Genomic DNA, 14,439 nt, shown 5'->3' with positions numbered 1-14,439 from the left:
TACAAGCAATCCTTGACTTATATCATTCAACTTCTAGTGATTCACATTGGCAATTTAGCTAGTTTATACCCTTATAGGGCATTGTTTTTCAGACTGTTGGCTGTAACCCATTGTGGTGTATGAAGTTAATCTTAACTAGTATTCTTTCTTAATGAAATGGAATAGAACTGAATAGAAGTTATCAGAAAGCATCAAAGATAGTAAGGGTAGTACTATTTCATGTGACTGGCTTCGAGAACACATGTTCATGCGTAATATGACATGATATAAACACAAATTCAGGGCTAAAAACCTAAAGCTCTTGATTTTGGAATAAATATGTTTCAATTTTGCCACAACACAAGGGAAAGTTTTAAAGTAACTTGACAAACAAAATATAGTTGAGAGATCAAAAGAGGAAAACTCCAGATCAAAAGAGGTATACAGGTAACATCAGTGCTGATGAGGTAACTGCAGAAAGATCAATAGCTAATGCTTGTGCTTGAATGGCTCTGGAAATTCTCAAAAACACATAAGGGGGTAACAAAGCACACAATCTTGGGTCAGTTTCTCAAAGTATTGACAAATGAGTTAGGGCTCTTTTAAGGTTCCCAACAAAACTATGCCTACAGGAGAGCACTTCTGAATTCCTTATTTCTTAAAAAAAAAAAAAAAATAGCTCTTTCACTTTCTGATTTTCTACAATAAAAAGATCATGATAATAAAGTAAAAAAAGATTTTTTTATAAGTCTGTATTCCAAAAAAAATTAAAAAATTAAAGTCTGTATTCCAATAATGCTTAATTAAAATACAATTTTATGGTAGGTTATACTGTTACTGTATTTCATGTATACTTTTATAAAGTTATATATTATGTAGCAAAAGATACAGTTTTTAAAAAGATTTTAAAAGATGATATATCAAGTCCCTGACCAAAATGTAATCCATTAGAAATAGGTTTCTAAGGGAAAAATATATTCAAATTAGATGTCACAGAGTTCCTTTTCCAAACAAAAATTAACCCAGAGTAAGTGCAAGGAATGCCTGTATTTTTCAAAGGTCTACTTTAAAGATCATTTTAAAGATAAGTTGAGATGAAAATATAAAGTAAGGAAGAAATCTAGAGTAATAAAGATGTTTAAACAATATACCTCTTCCTCCTCCCCCTGGAAGCAAAGGTGAGAGTCTGAGTGGACCCTCCAACAAAGTTGGAGGGGAGAGAAAAGCTCTCATTTCAGGTGAAGGTCGACCCAATGGTGAGGGACCATATGGGGAATGCTCTGGAATAATTAAAACAGCATATTTAAATTCATAGTTTCAATTACCTACACTATAGATTAGAATCCTATCTCAGCAATTACCATCGGGTCATTCTATTGCCAATTTAAATTTATTCTCTGTCCTACATACTCAACGTGCCTTGGGTTTAGCTAATATGGGATAGAGCTATATATAGAACCATGTGTTTAAGTCTATCTACCAAATAGACACTTCAGTCAATAAAAACATCACTCTTTTGGTAACTAATACACTTGAATGATCATACACTAATAAGTAAAGGACACCATATTTTAGTTATAAGAGCATTTGTGGGGTATGAAGTTTGTTTGGTTTTTGTTTTGTTCTGAATGGCAGTATGCTTCCAGATATTTCAGCTGGTGAGGGTTGTACCAATAGAAGGGCTCTGTTTAAATCAGGGCCAGATAGGGCATGTATTGGGCCATGAATTACCCAAGTAAAGTTCAGATTTTCAAAAGCTGAAAAGAAAAAACACAAAATACTCTGAAGCATCAGAAATTACTTCTGATTTATCACCAGTGAAAACTCAGTTTTACACATCAAATAAATCACTTTATCTATTAACCATATGACCAAAAGTCTGATCATTTTACAAACTTCACCATTCTCAAATAATGGTTATACTTCCAAAGATCAAAAATCAACATTATCAAAGAACAAACAAACTTCAATGCCACCCAAAATAATACTTTTCAAAACATGCTAAACTTTATTATGTAGCTTATATAATATTCAAATGTAGTTACAACAAAAGATCAAAGCATTATTTACCCTGAGACATTTTTGCATTAGATTCAGATAAAAATTCTTTCTGTATAACTCCCTCAACTCCAGATTTTGTTCCTATTTGAAATTCATAACAATCTGCTATTTCTTAACGTAGAAATACTTAATGAAACTGGACTCTCAGTGATTTTTATAACTTTTCAACAGTTATTAAAAGAGGAGTCTACCTACACAAGATAGGTTTGTTTTTACTACCCTAGAAGCTTAATTCCAATTCAACCAAAAGTATTTTGAAAAATGTAATAAACTATTTGGAATAGTATGAGATGATAAAGATGCTAACTCACTAATAAATAGACAGAAATATTAAATACATCTTCCAAATAACTGGTTCTTTTGGGGGTAATTAAAGCAATCAAAACTCAGATTAATAAAGTTTTCCCACATTTTTAATGAATTTTACATCATTTAAAACCAGCTGTTTTAATTCTTATTTTTAAGATTCAAGCAAATTCCAAAGAATGGTTAATATATAAACAGTCACAATGCCATTCCATTTAAGCAATCTTTACCCATACACTCTACAAAAAAACAACAAGTACCTTACTATGTACCAAGCACTTTGCTTCCCAAGGAGCTCAAGGTACTAAACATACATCATCCTACAAAATGCCACTGAGATAGCCATTATTCACATTATTGCTAGAGAACAAAACTCAGAAACTTGGGAGACCACAAGAGAACTCAGATTAGAACCCTAATTCCAAAATCTAAAAAATTCGTAAGGAGTAGTGTTAATTCACACTAATATAAACGGTATGTACAAAATATAATAAAATAAGTATTTTTTTAATGAGGGGTTAAAAAAAAAAACTACCTCTGCCAAATGCTGTATTTGGAACATCAAGTGCATAAGGATCTTTTTCTAAAAGTTCAATTTTAAACTCTGTTTCAGTTAATCTGCAAATAAAGAACAAACATTGCTGAGTTACTTATCTAAGAGAAGCACTCATATTTCAAGAAAAATGCCACTATTATAAACTACTTTTTATTATCTCAATATCTACATAAAAGAAACAGGTCCTGTAAAATTATTCTGACCGAAATACCTTTATATATCCCCCACTATTTATTTTAGGGTAACAGGTTCCTTTTGCCTCATGATAGTGGTTTTGTTGAGGTTTGAAATTGTTTTGATCTCTTTCAAAACTAGGCTACAAAGAATACCGTATCACAGAATCCAACTTTTAGAAATATCTTGAAGGGCCCTCCAAGGTCAATGAGTTCAAACCTATTATTTTACAACTAAGGAAAGTGAAGTTAGGAGTTCAAATGATTTATGCAAAATGAAAGTACCAGGGTTAAAACTCAGGGCTCCCAGCTCTGAGTCATATAAGCCTTCCATTGTAGTGTTACCCATACAATTTCAATCATAACATAAAATTGGAATCTGATTAATTCATCCTACTATTTTATCCCTTTCCAAACTTTTTATCTGAAAAATATGACATTTTAAAAGAATCTTATTTCTAGTTCTATACCATTAGATCTGAAATAAAACATTTAATCATATGGCTTTAATTTCTGAGTAGAAAAGACAAGAGACTTAAACTAACACTGGATAATGTTAATAGTACATTCTGTCAAGAAATTATAACACTATGGGAAGACTTTTACAGTCTTCATAGAAAACCATTTACTCTTCCCTTCAATTGAACATTGTACTCTTTTATCCTTTCATTTTGTTATTGTAAAGCAATGCCATCCAGTATAAGACGACCATGGAAAAAGAGAAATAATAAACATTCTATCCATTTATTCATTAAAGATGTTAATACTCTGCGAATTACCATGTCAAAGAGATTTATCCTTTCTATCTCCATCTCTTATAATCTCCTTCTACCCACCCTGGTTTAAACAAAAAATTTTTAAGTTATACTTTTTACAAAAAAAATCTATGAAGTTTCTTTCTGTTACAGTAACCTCTAAGACAAGTGTTTCAAACAAAAAATCTAGTAAACTCTAATAGAACTAAGGTATACTTTATTACTAGATATGTTGGGTCACTGAAAGTTTGTTTATCCTTATAAAAATATAACTACTTAATAAAGTAACAACTAAGAATAAAAGTCATAAGCAAAGTTTTTAAAGTATTCCTACTAAGATACTTACTTTTGTCTGTTGTGAGCATTTTCTTTCCTTAAATCATTGAGGTTTCTTTCAGCAGTCCGAGCTGCCAACTTAAGGAAAATAATATAAGCATACATAAATATCTCAATAATTGCATACAAATATACAAAAATTGCATACAATCACTTAAGTATCTAAGTATGCATTTCAGTAAACTCAATGTAAAAAAAAACTTAATTTAGAAAAATATATCAAAAAGGAATGAGTTTCATACAACCAGATGAGCCTAAGGCTGGAGTTTAATCATGTACTTGCCAAGAAATGCTTTCAGCTAGACGCAAAGTCAAGGATTAGAATTACTTGGTGTTGTAAATATCCAAATAACATGACAAGAGAAATGGAAGAGGACCCAAGCTTAGGAATGGAGACTCAGAATTATTATGATTATTATGCGTGGCAGCATTGGCAGTAGAACAAAGTAACTATCTCTGGAAAGAAATCACTATAATTCTGTGAAACCATAAAGTTCTAAAAATGCTGGTAAAGGCTCTTTTTTTTAATGGCTGAATATAATCAAAGCATGCTGCATGTTTATTAAGTACACAGCACTGTAGAGATACATTCCTTAGTCTTTTACATTTACTTAGAGACACTTACATTTAATAAAAATCAGAGTACCAATACATATGTTACAAGAAAAAAAAAGCTTATACCAAGAATATGCAGTAAACCCAAACAGCTGTGGGTAAAATTAAGTCTGCATAGCATACTACATGTTTCCCTGTTATTCTATGGACTCTCCAGAGTAGAAGCAGCAGAGTGTGGAACATCACACCTGCCAGATTAATGCAGTTCACTAGAGCAAATGTGACAGTCACCAAAAGGTGACTCTGTCTATAATTTTGAACTGTACCTGAGAATTGACTTTAACTGGGCAAATATTCACCAAAAATATAGCTTAACCACATGTTAGCACTCAATACCAAAAAGATTCCAGGTGTAAATCTTTTTCTGCATTACATAATCAATTCTGGTACTAACAAAAAAGAACACCACTGTAACAATTTTTGTTAACAAAATAACAATTCATTTAACTTTTAATGATGCAGAACTAAAATCATTTCTAAATGTTTGCTAATATGTAACATATTTACTCTTAAACATATGGCACAAAAATGTGTAGTTAAGTCAAAAGTAAATTCTACTCTGATTATAGTATAGTATATATTAAAGATATACCTGCAACAAAGAAATATAAAAATAGACTGATGATAATGATTCACTGAAAAATTTACACCCTGAAGTTAGCAAAAACTGTAATTTTAGTAAATAACCAACCACAATGTATTCTAAAACATTTATATTCAGATATTGAACATTTAAATATGCAAAAAAGATTCTATTAGGAACAGGTGTTAAGAAGGAAAGACAAACAGTCCCTATAAGCTTAAATCTGTGGTAAGAACAAATACAAATAACCACAGTACTTGCCACAGGATACAAAAAAACAAAACAAAACAAAACAAAGAACTATGAGCAAAGAAATGCTCAACAGAGAAAGTAACATCTAAAATTAAGAAATTATTTATTACAGTAAAATAGTGGAAACAAACTCAAAGTTTATAAAATGAAAAACTTCACAGAAAATATAAAACTTCATAAAAAATATCTATGATATATTAAGAAAGGTTATAAAACATTAATATATGATCTTGTTTTTTTAAACATATATATATGCTTTATGTCTCAATGTATCTATAAAAGCATGGAATAAATTAAAGTACTACTGCTGATTACTTCTTTGTACTTTTCTACATGGTATAAATTTTTGTTCAATGAGTATATATTATTTTTATAAAATATCTTTTTAGTTTGAGACATGAAGGGCATATTTTCTGCATGTTTTAATTTAAGGTCAATGTCATTATTTACTAAACAAGAATTTCAATGTATTGAAAAGAAAAAGTATAAGACTTGGAATCTAAAAACAAATCTATAAGACTTAGAATCTAAAAGGTCAATGTTTCAATCTCCAATCTTAACTCTCTAATCATGTGACCTAGGGCTGTTTCCTCATCAGGAAGACCTGAATTACAGTTATTGTATGGACTGAGTGAGTAATATATGTAAAATGCCTTAGAGTACAGTGCCTAGAATATATGCAATACTAATAAACATCAATTCCTCTCCATCTTTAAAAAATAATTTGCATCTGAGCATTTAGAAAGGGGTGAAGAAGACGAAATTCATTTCCAAGACCAGCATATTATTTCACTAACAAATCTTCACTTGAACCCTCATTACAGAAGCATATAAAAGCTCAAAATTGGGAAGGATCCTGATATTCAACTTATCTAACTTCTTACTCTAAGCTGAAATCTCCATTCCAAGAAACATCCATGCCTAAAAATAAAAATATCTTCCAAGCTTCAGTACACCAGTGATAATTTAACAGTTAACACTTACTGAATGCCTACTGTATGTCAGGTACTTGGCTATCAGAATTATCTTATTTAATGTCATCACAATAACTGTGAAATAGATACTAATATCTCTCTCTTTAGGTAAGGAACGGGTGGTAGGTGATAGAACCAGGATATCAACCAAAACAAGCTGACTCCAGACCCCATATTCACCTACTGTGCAAATCACTTCCCCTTGAAGACTTTGAGGGGCAAGTCTTTCAAAGGCCAGCTGTTAACAACAGTTCTTCATGTTAGAGAGACCATCCTGATCATTACTCAAAACCTATATAGTTATCACTTCCTCATACAGTTCCTCCACAGCACTGACATGTCCTTTCTCATGATGGTCTTTTTCGTACTGTGTAACAAGTAATTAAAAATCAGAGAATCAGATACCTGAATTATATTAATATAATTTTTAGAACTAGGACGGGCTTTAGATTATTACTTCAGCTAGTCCCATTGTTTTACAGGTGAGTAAACAAGCCCAGAGAATTTTAAAAATTTGTCCACAAGTAATTAGCTGGCAATCCACTGCTTGAAACAAGTCCATGAACGTTGCCTCACCTCCCCCAGAGTATAAGCCCCAAAGAGTAAAGCTCCTTGCAAAGAAGTAATATGCTAAAAGCAGAGAAGGAAAAATCAGATTTGTGAATAACTGTATCATAACAAAGTATTTAGTTCATAAGGGATATAATTCCACTACTGGTGAAATTAAAAGAAACTGATTTCTTTAAACACTACCTTTTTTTCTCAGTTGTAAAAGTGTACCTTTACACTGCTCATCTAAATTAGGAAAAAGAACAATTTGACAAAAAAGCCTAAGAAAATTTAATACTTACCCAATTATCATGTGCTTTTTTCTCATGAGAAATAATCTGAAAAAGAAAAGTCATTAAAATACTACTAATAACTGTTTTTTTCTGTAAAAAACATTCATAGCTACCACTATGATTTAATACAAAACTCATAAACTCAAAAATAACTCAATCATCTCTAAAAAGTCAGAAAGTATTATTTTAAAGCAAATTTTCATATACATATGATCTACTCTATTATACTTGTAAAACAAAAACAAGTAAAGACAACTGAAATTTTTGTCTAGTACATTTCTGTTTTACACAATAATCAATTACAATAGGAGGTTACCAATTAAGAGACAACTAGCCAGACTGGCTTTATATATATATAGAGGCTCCTAAGGCTGCTATACGTTTATTTATTTATGCAACTCAAATTCCCAAATCAGCAGTAGTTCACATAGCAACTTTAAACAATGTCTCTTGTCCCAGAATCTTTGCTCCCTAGAAATGTTCCACCACCACATGCAAAACCTCAAGAGACTAACTACACTCCTGCATCAAAACAGATATGAACTCAAACAAATCACCACTGTTTTAACTTACACACACACACACACACACACACATACCTGTCCTTGATAAGAATGAATAGTTCTCTCCAATTCTTCTTCTAGATCTTTGGCTCGCTTTCTATAAAGAACAAACAATCATTCTACTCTTAACACAAACTAAGAAATGACAGAACACACTATCTCTACTGAAAATATTAATTAATTTAACACCTAGACTGCTTTGTTTCAGGTAACGCTAGAACTCCACATGTTCATCACCTTTGTGGTGCTGGTTTAGTTGCAAGGTTCTAAAGCATATTTTTTTCCTGATATAATTAGGTAAGCTTTAGGACTACTACTACTTGAGTTTACCTAAGATTTAGATGGAATATTGGCTCATTTTCATTTTTAAGAAGCATATTTGGAGATGTATTCAGATGTCTGTAGTCTTAATAGAACTCTAGGAAATTAAAGATCTGGGAGAAAGAAAATGCTATTACCTTTATAAGACTAAAAAGACAAAGTTCATAAGACTATAAAAAGACTTTTTAAGACTAAAAACTTTTTTTGGATAAAATTCAAGCTTGCTCTTCCTAATGTAAAATGAAGTATCACAACTGTTTGGCGTACTGCTGAATCTTGTCACTTATTTTCTCTAAGTTTTTATTATTTCTATTATTTTAGGATCAATTATTTCAGTAAGGATTGAGCTAAGGTAAAAACTAGATTTATGGTCTTATAAACACTTCTTCATAACTTTAATTAAGGCTTATTCTTCTTTTTGCAGCATACTTCTCAAATTGATTAATATTATATACATTCTTCCCCATGTGAACCAAAGAGGAAAGACCTTAAAATTAGTCACATTCATAAAGTTCTTAACTTTAACATAATATAGGATTGCCCATATTCAAATCTAACTAATCTAAGAGATTTTGAATTACATAGAGTAAAAGAAAAACTTTTTTCCTTTTTATATTTTCTGTATAATCGCATAAAAGCAAGACATCTAAATGAAAAATAATAAATTTATGGGGGATTTTTTTTTGATTGCTCTATTATTTTTTTTCTGCTTTTGGGCTTTTGTATGGATATCCTTCCTACCTAAAAAAGAAAGGGGTGAAATATATTCATACCTATAGGTCTCCAGCTCTTCAGCTGCATGGTTGATCTTTTCATCAGCTTTGGAAAGTTTCTCCTCTTTCTCTAACCGGTAATTTTCCTCCATTGTCAATTTCCTTAAAACAAAAAGTATTTTATTTCTGTTACTGTATGTCATAAAATAATCAACGGTATACTTTTAATTATATCACAACTGGTGATTTATTCTACTGTTTCCCATAAAGCAACCTGCAAATATCAATAAAAACATCACATGTAAGAAAAAAACAAATGTACCTGAGTGTGGAATTTAATATTATAGACTCAAATTGTAAAGCACCTTATCCAATAAAGTACTACTCATACAGAAGCTTTAAGAGTTCATCATTATCATTTATATTTTTATCATTAAAGAAAAAATGTTTCAAAATCAAGTAACTTTCTTAAAAAAATATATTGATGAAATGCAACCCAATCATAAATTAAGAACTTTGAATAACAACATGCTGCTGCTAAGTCGCTTCAGTCGTGTCCAACTCTGTGCGACCCCATAGACGGCAGCCCATCAGGCTCCTCCGTCCCTGGGATTCTCCAGGCAAGAACACTGGAGTGGGTTGCCATTTCCTTCTCCAATGCGTGAAAGTGAAAAGTGAAAGTGAAGTCGCTCAGTCGTGTCCAACTCTTAGCAACCCCATGGACTGTAGCCCACCAGGCTCCTCCATCCATGGGATTTTCCAGGCAAGAGTACTAGAGTGGAATGCCAGTGAAAGTCGCTCAGTCATGTCCAACTCTGTGACCCTATGGACTATACAGTCCATGGGATTCTCTAGGCCAAAATACTGGAGTGGGTAGCTTTTCCCTTCTCTAGGGGATCTTCCCAACCCAGGGATCAAACCCAAGTCTCCCACATTGCAGATGGATTCTTTACCAGCTGATCCACAAGGGAAGCCTAAATAATCACATAAGCTGAATGCAAAACATTTTTAAGCTATTTTATTTGCCACTCAATGGAGTGACAAACATAATTTATTACCTGTGAAGTATCATTTCATTTTCTTGATACAGTTCAGTCATTACTTTAAGTTTCTGCTGAAGTTTTTGAGTTTCATTTTCAAACTGTGTATTTTCTGACTGTAAAGATGCTTGTTCAGTCTGGAGATTTTTAATACACTCTACAGAAAAATGTTTTAAATCACAATTAAGGGAGCAAATATTTTGAGCTACACATTAATATTTTATAAAAATAAAAATTACAAAAACTAATTATTAATAAACTAAATTCTTTCTGACAGAAAATCGATATTTTGTTCGCCTAAATATCTTTTAACATGTTAAAGAGCTATATAAATTATTATGATTTTTTTTATTATTTAAAGATTTCCTAAAAAAATTCTAAAACCTTCAGTACTCTTTAATTGTAGCATCTAATTTTCAGTCTAGGAGACAAAAGTCACTAAAATTCTCAAAGTTTGGTGATGAGGATTTTGAAGGCAAATACTTTAGCTTAATATTTTCTGTGAACCTCTCCCACATAATTAATAATGCATCTTTTCTTCCCTAGTAAAAAGTTTACCCATTAATACTTCTACCCAGCCTCTTTTTAAGCCAAAATTTTTATACATGTTAAAAATCAAGCCAGAAATTTGAATCTTCTGATAATGAATGCCCCAAAGTCCTGCTGGCTTACACCAGATAAAGACTGGAAAGGAAAATACCAATTTTAGCTTAGTTTCAACCTCAAAGAATCACCAATGAAAATTAAAATAAACAATTCTAAATAATTATGATTATAAAATAATTAGTGGATGCACTAATTAGATAAAGTCTTTCTCTTTCAACAGAACATAATTCAACTCCTCTAAGACTAAGGTGACATCTCCCCCAAAAATGTTTATGAATCACGACCATACCACAAATCTTGAAACATGGCAAAACTCACTCTGCCTAAACAGGACAATTCCAAAATCATACTAACAATCATTAGAATTTTATTGATTTATGTAATATTATATAATTATTCTAAAACATCTACTAATTAAATATACACACCAAAAAGATAGTTTAATACCTTAACATTAAAGGATTAAATGTGCAGGAAATTGTCCACTTCTGTCTTTCCAAGAAATTTTTAAATCTAGATCAGTAAAGTTTGTTGACCTTTGGCCTTAAGCCATTGCCATGTCATCTTAACAATTCTTAACAAGCCATTGTTAAGTCACTTAACTGACATTCACGTTGGATATTACTTCTTTTAAAATTGGATCATCTCTATTTAGAAAAAAAATTAAACCAGCACTTAAACCTTCATTATATTTTTTCACTTCTACCTTAACTATTTTGTTTCAAATCCTCTGTATCTTAAAATACCACTGCAAATGATTACGAAAAATGGTAGGTCAGAGGACAAACAATTCAGAAGAAAACCTTTCTGTTCTGAATAGAAGATCAATTATAGAAATTTATCTTTCATGACTCCCTAAAATAAGAAAGATTTGCAAGAAGGGACACAAAGTCTCCAAATACTAGTTTTAGAAAAATAGTAATTTGCCAAGATACCATATTAAGTGATGGGGTAACTGGTGAGCAAATTTGTTACTATCCTAGCTCTTACTACAGTTCCTCACTGAAAGCCTGTTAGTGTACTAAAACAGGGCTTCCTTGAAAGTAAGCTCCATATCTTTTCCTCTTGTAAATCTCCCATGGCTTTTAGTACTATACATCAGCAAAACTTTAAGTTAATATTAATGTTTTTCAAAATTCAAAAATAACCCAACTACCAGTACCATGTGAATAGGGCAATGATAATTTTTTAAATAATCTCTATCTTTGGTGGTTCAACCTTTTCAAAAAATGTCTTATTATAAACACAGTTTACTTATTTTAGAAATTTTTGAAAATATAGATAAATAAAAAGAAAACAGAAATCTGTCCATGATCCCATATTCAAAGAGAATCATGGCTGACATTTGAGAATGTTCTTCCATCATTTTTTTTGCTAACAGTTATGCTGAATTTTTTTTTTTTTTTTACAAAATGGAATGTTACTTACATCAACTTTTAAAATTTTGGAACATAACAGTATTTGTTCACTTTAGGAAAAAAAAAACGCTATCAGCAAAATTAAAAAAAAATTTTCAATGAAAAACAAATCAGTTCTACAGGTCTAACATCATTCCCATATATGTTAATATACTATGCAAGGACATTAGAGGAAAAAACTGTACCATAAAAAGATCTATGAAATATAGAAGTACCACTATTAAAAATCAAATTTGCAATTAACAAAGATTTTTTAAATTAAGTTTTAATTTGCTACTTTTAAACAACTAAAACCATATCAAATATTTGACACTGAAATTACAAGTACAGCTTTACATAGTTTTTTTTTAAATAATGCCATTAATTTTATATAAATATGGAGGAAACGATATGGCTTTACCAACAATAAAAACTCAGACTAACTTTTCACAAATAACAAACAAAAGTAAAAGTAAAAAAATTCAAATTGTATCTCCCCATAATTGATTCAATTAATGTTCTATTCTCTATAAGGAGACATATTTATTTAGAAAAACTTTGTAAGTCTATAGATTATCTACCTGTAAGCTCTTCTTTTGTTTTATCAACTTCAGATAATTGAGTGTAAATTTGGTTTCTTTCTCCTTCTAGGGTTTTTAAAGAAGCTCTTAACTTCAAAGAATGGGAGAAGGAGAAGAAAAAAAGCAACATTAAACAATTATACCAAAACAAACAAAAATCTCAATATACCATCCTAATCCTTTGAAGCTCTTTTACACTCCGATGAAATTACTGCCCAGACTACACAAGCCAACAATGGAGTTTCTATCTTAGAAAGTTAGCAAAGTAATCAACACATGTAAATCTCAAAACAGGCATAAAGAAGTCAGTGATTAATGTTTGAACAGCAGCTGTTTGCTTTCAGCACATACATTTTGATCAAAGCAACCTTCACACTACATTACTGAAACTTCACATCGATCAATAAAGATCAGGATACCACTACTAGGATAAAAGAGAACAGGGATAAACCACAAGAAAATGAATCTAGTACCTACTTCTCAAGATAAGATATGGGGCAACAGAATATTAGAAAACACTGAGACCCGAGAGTGAAGAACATTCAAAGAGGAAAGTATGGGAAAATATGTAGTAAACATTAATACAGTCCTTATCCAAAGAAATGAGTGCACACCTTGAAAATTTTTATTACAATAAATTCTAAAAACTAACAATATGAATTTCTAGTTACCATAAAAAAATTAAAAAGCAACTGAAGAAAATTCTGATCACTTCTAAAACTTCTATCACTTATATGGTAACTATAAAATGGACATTTAAAAGAGTTACTAGGATATATAGATTTAATCCATGCTTTATTTGTTTCTCTATATTCTTATGTAGTAATGCAAACCTTAGCAGCATGAATCAATTTCTTCAAAGCTCCTTTTGGTTGATTATCTATAATGAAAAACAAAACCATAATACCTTGATAAAACAGTACAATGCCACAACAGACAGCCAAATGATTTTATTAGTTCACTCAACTAGAGCTTTATAATCCCTTGCTACAATAGAGAATTTAACGTAAGGCACGACAGCCTCAGACCTGCTCCCAGGAAGCTAAACAAAAAAAGCAATGGAATTATCATAGTATCACGTAACACGGTTCTTCACCACTAACTCCAAAAACAGAGTTAAAATAAGCATGTGGTAGTCACCTAAATCTAGCCCCCAGTTTCAATTATTCTTAGAATCCCTCATCAGACAAAATATGAGCAGAATTATATTCCAAATTAAAATAACATTAAATGTGAGTTTTCTCATTAGAAAAATAATTATTTCTTATAAGATAAAGCAGAAGTAAAGAAGTACAAACAGAACTATATGTCTTTACTTTGAAGTGTACTTTTCTTCCAAGACATTAATGTTATCATCAAAGAAAATCTTTTAAAAAATCACACCTTCTCCTTAACACATTTTTTACTGATATAGAGAATGGAGGGAGAGAAAAGAGAAAGGTTACAAAAGTCAGAGAAACTATCATTGGGGGAAACTCAATGAAGATACCTGAGACCTCTTTGTACTGTTCTTACAATTTTCTGAGTCTATATATCAAAACAAGATGTTCTTTTTTAAAGTCAAAAGAACTGATCTGAAAATACACTAAGTGGCTATAGGGAACCTAACTTCTGCTGAGTTTTCATACTGCAACCAGCAATGGCAATAGACTTTGGGATGGTCAAAATTAAAGTACTGTCACGATATGAACCATCTAAAAAAATGCACCCTAAGGCATTCATTTATATAACACTCAATTTTCCAACTACTCACCCACCCATGTGATCAGCTTACAGTACAGGGGAA

At 31.1% G+C, this 14,439-nt stretch overlaps 1 protein-coding gene across 20 annotated transcripts in view; it reads right to left on the bottom strand.

Moving 5' to 3' along the window:
• Positions 1 to 14,439, bottom strand: part of LOC129634253 (melanoma inhibitory activity protein 2-like) — a 72,025-nt gene that overhangs the window by 19,729 nt on the left and 37,857 nt on the right. For 16 of the 20 annotated variants that reach the window (XM_055556336.1, XM_055556341.1, XM_055556333.1 and 13 more), the window contains 9 exons: positions 13,487 to 13,533; positions 12,654 to 12,744; positions 10,088 to 10,226; positions 9,090 to 9,191; positions 8,032 to 8,092; positions 7,442 to 7,477; positions 4,177 to 4,244; positions 2,882 to 2,964; positions 1,131 to 1,259 (listed from right to left, as the gene is read on the bottom strand). In XM_055556336.1, the coding sequence (XP_055412311.1) occupies positions 1,131 to 1,259; positions 2,882 to 2,964; positions 4,177 to 4,244; positions 7,442 to 7,477; positions 8,032 to 8,092; positions 9,090 to 9,191; positions 10,088 to 10,226; positions 12,654 to 12,744; positions 13,487 to 13,533 (756 nt within the window). The remainder of the gene's footprint in view (positions 1 to 1,130; positions 1,260 to 2,881; positions 2,965 to 4,176; positions 4,245 to 7,441; positions 7,478 to 8,031; positions 8,093 to 9,089; positions 9,192 to 10,087; positions 10,227 to 12,653; positions 12,745 to 13,486; positions 13,534 to 14,439) is intronic. The other 4 variants (XM_055556350.1, XM_055556348.1, XM_055556349.1 and 1 more) reach the window with 1 other exon arrangement.

This window comes from Bubalus kerabau, chromosome 19 (genome assembly GCF_029407905.1).
Source record: "Bubalus kerabau isolate K-KA32 ecotype Philippines breed swamp buffalo chromosome 19, PCC_UOA_SB_1v2, whole genome shotgun sequence".
NCBI lineage: Eukaryota > Metazoa > Chordata > Mammalia > Artiodactyla > Bovidae > Bubalus > Bubalus kerabau.
Note: the sequence above shows the minus strand (reverse complement) of the source record. Positions and strands in the feature narration are given on the sequence as shown.